The sequence below is a fragment of the Microtus ochrogaster genome, linkage group LG1 (genome assembly GCF_000317375.1).
Source record: "Microtus ochrogaster isolate Prairie Vole_2 linkage group LG1, MicOch1.0, whole genome shotgun sequence".
Lineage (NCBI taxonomy): Eukaryota > Metazoa > Chordata > Mammalia > Rodentia > Cricetidae > Microtus > Microtus ochrogaster.
Window position 1 is genome coordinate 6,734,549 of NC_022027.1, and position 6,013 is coordinate 6,740,561.

Sequence of the window (6,013 nt, forward strand, 5' to 3'; positions counted from 1 at the left end):
TGGAGGCGCCGGAGAGGGCGGGCGGTGGGGAGCCCCCCGAGCCGGGCGGGCGGCCGGGGCTGGGCCCGCGGGCCTTCGTCCCGCAGAAGGAGATCGTGTACAACAAGCTTCTGCCCTACGCCGAGAAGCTGGACGCCGAGTCGGACGTGCAGCTGGCGCAGATCAAGTGCAACCTGGGCCGGGCGGTGCAGCTCCAGGAGCTGTGGCCCGGGGGCCTCTTCTGGACCCGGAAACTCTCCACGTAAGTTGGCTGAGGCTGTCGGCCGCCGGGGCTCTTTGTCTGAGATGCGGCTGCTCAACTTTGTCTTGTCCGGGCGGCGCTGGCCTGGTGCAGGGTTCCAGGGCCATGGCCGAGCCCGGGAGGGACCCAGCCTCTTGGCTTCTTTCTGCGCCGGACCTTTGGGTCCTGCCGGTCGCCTCGCATACCCAGTGTCCTGGTCGTTTCTCTTCACCTGCCAGGCTCTGGGGAGCCGCAGGGGTCTGCGGACACTAGACGAGCGGTTCCCTTTGGCTCTCCTTGGAGTTCTGCGTGTGTAGCTGCGGGGTAGAGAGGTCCGGACTTTGGGGAAGCTACTCCTGACTTCACTTCTGGGTTTCCTCTAGTTCTTTCCTCCCCGAGGATCCACGCATTTTCACTTTTCTCTCTCCTAAACCGCATCGTGAGTGGGAAGGAAACCGCAGGGAGACTAAGAGGTTCTGGTGTGTGTGTGTGTGTGCGCGCGCGAGTGTCCGTCCGTCCGTCCGTCCGTCCGTCCGTGTCTCTGTGTTGATATGTTTGGTGGAGGGCGCTGCTCTGGACTCCTAGATTTAATTGAAACGATTGGTTTTAGATAGGTGGGTCAGCGCACTCTCAGACTGAGTAGACGTTGATATTGAGAATGTTGTTTTAGAATCCTAGGAAAGCGTATGTTCCTGTTGTGACATTTCCTCTGTCGAGGCTTTGCTGATTCTAAGGCAAACAGTGAAAAGCGCTGTCAAGTTGTCCCAGGGCTTTGCTAGCTCTCCAGACTGTGTTTTTGAGTTGGTCAGATGAATGTTGACGACCTTAACGCAAAGAGTTCTTTTGCGTCCTCTGTACGCTAGCTGAAAATTACAGAGCCAGTGGAGTTAGAGCTGGGGCAAAAATGTTTGGAGAGATCTTTGCTCTGTGTGCGCCTTTACCGTGCCAGAACTCTTTGTGTAAGAATTTTGCCGTTTTGTTTGGTACCTGTATACGGTCTGGTTTATGCATGTGGTTACCGCTGAGTGATCACACGGGACATGTCATTTGTGTTTACCAGGATCTGCTGAGTGAACTGGGTGATGACTCAGGGTTTTATAACGCAATAGTCGGCTGTATCTCCCCGCGGGGTAATTCTCATGTGCTGATTATTAAGGGGCCTCTGGTGGATTTTTCATACCCTTTAACTGAGAGGGTGGGAATAGCTCTCCTTTAATTTAAAAGATGCAAAACTGAAACACTATTTGCTCTCCTTAGAGTGACTATAAAACGTCAAGGTTAACAGCGCTTCTGACTAGAGTATAAAGAAGTTTATAGTGTTAAGGATCCGTAAAAGTGGAGATCAGTTTCACCAAAGAAAACCCGATTTTTAGGTAGTTAAAATTCAGATGCTTCTTCATGTGTTCCCCCAAGATGTTTGTGTTTGTGTTTGGACACAGTAAATACAGTTTGTTAGTTGGGGTAGACCCTTTTAAAATCGTTTTGATACACTTGTCAAAGAATATTGCTTTCAGGGGATATAAGCAACTTCAGTGTACAATAATGTAGATGCCAGTGTACGAAGACATCCAGTTTGGATTTATGATCATAATTAAATGATTGTTTTCTAACTTCTGGTTAATGAGTTTGGTAAATTAGCACTAGGTTTTGTTGTTTTGACCTAAGTAATGGTGTTACTAAGGAAGCGCTAAAAATACAGTGGGGATACAATGCTTTATGTAGGGCAGTATTGCTGTTTAGATAGCTTGATGCCGGTAACTTGATTTTTATGTAAATAACCAGCAAGAATTGCTGTCAGGTAGAATATTTTTAGAATGCTGGCTAAATATTAGAAACTCTTTCTTGGAATTGTATAGCTATGTTGAATTTTGAATTTGATGGACATACTGTGGTGTTTGGTGTGTGTTTTTCCTCTCTAAGTCATATTAAAGTCACCTGTTAGTTGTGCTTCCCCACGCCACTTTTTAAAAAGCCACAGTGTGTTGTTTAACATCTACATAATCATCAAGTGATCATGAATAGTATTTTCTAGAAGAAATATTAGTAGAAAATTTCATTCTTCCCACCAACTCTGGAAATGTGAGAAAGTTACTTAATCAAGCCTTTCTGCTTTCTTGTGAATAAAAGGAAGGGGCTAAATCATTCCTGCAAACTATTTTTGCTCTGATATTCTGTTTTTTTTTTTTTTTAAACATTTCTTAGGATTGGGGGGGCTTTATATAAACCAGTTGTGATTTCCCCACCACCGCCACCCTGAGATAGGTACGCCAGGCTAGGGTGGCATGGCCTTGATCTACCTTTTTGCATCTCCAAATGGTGGAATTGCTGACAAGAGACATCATGCCTGGCTTAACTTTGATTTTTGAGACAGGGTCTCTAGTAGCCCAGGCTTACTTCAAACTTGAACTCCCGACCCGTCTCCACCTCTGAAGTGCCAGCCATTATTCACGAACAGCCAGTTTTCTCTTTATTTGCTAACCAGCTCTTTGTGCCAGAACCTCATTTTTGTTTCTAATTTGGATAGTTTTTAAACACAAAAAGTTTTTACCTCACGCATTTTCAATAAAATTTATTTAATTTTATTTTTATTGTGTATGTCTGAGAGGAGAGGACAAATCTAATCGACTCTCTCCTTCTACTCTTCTACTGTGGTTTCCTGCAGTCAAAGTAGGGTCTTTAGGGTTGCCTGCTAAATGCTTTTACCTGAGGAACATTTTGTTGATCTAAACATTTTTTATTATGGGAAATATCAAACATACAGAAGAGAATAGCAATATAATGAGTATCACCTGTTATCAATAATCATCAAGCTTTGTCACTGATTTTGATCTGAGTTCTCCCTTGTCTGAGCTCATGGGCAGACTAGTTTTAAAGGCTGATTCATTGTGTGTGACACGCTTGCACTTGTGCCATGATGTGTTCACCATGTGATTCTAGGGTGTGAAGTCAGGTTATCAGACTTGGTGGCAAACATCCGTATCTGCTGAGCATCTGACCAGGTCTAAAAAGCCTTATCAGTGATTGTTTTCATACCTTACTATCTTTTATCCTTTAGAGAGTAGACTCAATTTTTGAGAAACAAATATGGTGTGGAGTAACTTCTGTTTTAAAACATCAAAACATGGAGACAGACGGATTAACATAATAGAGTAGAGGTAACATCCAATCTTCAATACTTTTTAATTTTTTGGTATGGGTTGAGAACTGTCTGGTTTGTGGGACATTCTCTGTCCATTTTGTTCAGGACACACCAGTAAAGGAATAGCTCTACCAAGAAATTTGAGGAGAAAATATGATTTCCAGATGTATCCTTTCAAATATGTATTTCATTGTGGTCAATTTTAACACCAGTATTGAGGCAGTAAACCACAAACAGTGCCATTAGATGGTCTGAAACCTGGATGATGTCACTTGTGACGGCCATGCCATCTGTTTTGCTACAGGATTGTAAAATATCATTGTATCGGAAGTCCACATCCAGGGTTTCTTGCTTTTTGTTTTTTCTCCTCCCACAGTGCTGGTTCTGGGACTTGGGGCTTCACACATATAGTGTGCAAGCGTTCTACCACAGTTACACCTCCACCCAGAAGTTCTTTATTTTTTTTTTTAGTGATTGAAAAGTCAAGGCTTTACTGACTCAAACATTCTCCCAGCCCAAACAATTATATAATTATTAAACATTTTAGTAACAACAATAGTATGTAGGGAAATTGAAATACAACCAATGAACTTAAAAAAACTATTAGAGCTCTCTACTTTGCTAACCTTTTTTTTTTTTTGTAAAATAAGTAAATAAACTTCATTTCAAATAAAACTGAAGTTAACAATTAATTTTTTTTTTTTTTTTTTTTTTTAAGCTTTGGAGCCTGTCTTGAAATTTGCTCTGTAGACCAGGCTGGATTGAACTCCCAGAGATCTGCCTCCTGAGTGCTGCGTTTAAAGGCTTAAAGGCGTGCGCTGCCACCACCACCACCTGGCCGAGAAGTACACGTTCTTAATTGAAGTGGAGGAGTTTTGTTTGATTGTTTTGAGGTAGAGGCTGACTCTGAGCCCAGGCTAGCCTGTAGCTCACCTTCTAGTTTAGGGAGGTCTGAAACTCGTTCATGGTCCTGCTCCAGTCTTCTGAGTATTGGTTAGGGTGTGAAACACCACATCCAGCTGTAAAATAAATAAGCAATAAAAATTGAGAGATGCTTTTCAGTAAAAACCTCTGAAACCTTCTAATTGTCAATTTTCTGCTAAATGAAATTCATTTGTAGTTAAGTCTCAAACCCTGGGCCTAATGGCTATTTAGATTCCTATTTAACATATCAAAGTGAACCTGACCACCTGTTTCTCCCAGCTGTCCTTTAGCCCCTACCTGTTACAGCGTCCTGAAGGCTCCAGTCCAGGGGGCTGGGCCTCTCTCTTCATATATATTCCTAGCATTTTGGTTACCTGGCCCTTTTGTACCTTTGGCCTCTTAGTTGCTGTACCTGCTTCCCTTCTTTTCCCTCTCTTCCTGTTGATACAGAATTTAACACTTTCATTTTCCACACTGAATTTTATAGAAAGCCAACTCAGTGCCTTATTTTATACTAACAGCAAGTTAAGAACACAGTAATGAAGCAATAGAAGTAAACAGTAACAACAGAAGCCCTTGTATTGGTTTAGCTAACCCTCCACTGGAATATTAAAAGCAGCACACAGCATTCAGATTTTCTTTTGGAGTCTTGGCTTGGTTATTTCTATATTTAGTTTATGCTCAGCATTTCTCTTTTGATCCACATTTCATGCTTTTGTGTGCATATCTTTCTCTCTACTACTTTGAGGTTTACTTTTACTTCTGCAGCCCTCTACTTAGACCCCAGCATTTAGGAGTGGTACTCATTGATATTAGAATTTGTCTTTTGTTCTTTGTAACCCAAAGCATTAGCAAAGCTAAGGAATTGTTAATGTTATATTCAAAATTTTTAAAGTGAATAGTAGTTTATATTTATAAGTAAATACTAGGCTCAAAAGAAAATGTCTTTAACCAAAGAATTTAAAGGAACAAACAATCTAGTTTCAAAAAAGGTTAATATTTCATAACTCCGAAGGGGTATTCAGGAGTGATATTCAGCAGATTGTGTTGGTTACATCATGGAGTTTGACCTCTTTCCTTTCACCCCCCCCCCACGTCTTCCCCCTCTCCTCTTCCCTCTATCTTCCCTTTCATTCTCTTGTTCTTTCCTCTCCCCTCAGTATTGGACTGAGCCCAGGGCCTTGGTACATACGTGCTAGTCCGGCTTTCTATTACTAAACTACATCCCTAGCCCTAAGACTTCTGTTAAAATAAATCTTTTGAGTTTTAAAATAAGTCATAGTTTTAGTTGTTTAATTATATTTAGTTTAGATTAGAACTATTAAATTTTTTTATTGTAGCATTAAATTTCAGTAGTTAATGTTTTCTGCTAATTTGGCTGTATTTCACAATACCTGGGCTCTAAACACTTGAGATAAAAGTATAACAAAGGCTTGTTCTTTAATTTTAAAAAACGCCTTGGGGGGGGGCGATGAAAGATGGCTCAGTGGTTGAGAGCACTTGGTTGCTCTTCAAGAGGTCCTAGGTTTGATTCTCAGCAATCACACAGTGGCTCGCACCCATCTGTATGTAACTTGGATTCTTTGTTTGGCCTTACTGTAGATAAAATACCCATACACATAAAATAAAGAGTAAAATTCTAGCCGGGCGGTGGTGGCGCACGCCTTTAATCCCAGCACTCGGGAGGCAGAGGCAGGCGGATCTCTGTGAGTTCGAGACCAGCCTGGTCT

The 6,013-nt window shown here is 42.0% G+C and overlaps 1 protein-coding gene across 1 annotated transcript in view; it reads left to right on the forward strand.

Annotated features, from left to right (window-relative positions):
• Psme4 (proteasome activator subunit 4) overlaps positions 1-6,013 on the forward strand; it is a 117,202-nt gene that overhangs the window by 3,499 nt on the left and 107,690 nt on the right. The window contains exon 3 of the mRNA XM_013350740.2: positions 6-241. Within this exon, the coding sequence (XP_013206194.1) occupies positions 6-241 (236 nt within the window). The remainder of the gene's footprint in view (positions 1-5; positions 242-6,013) is intronic.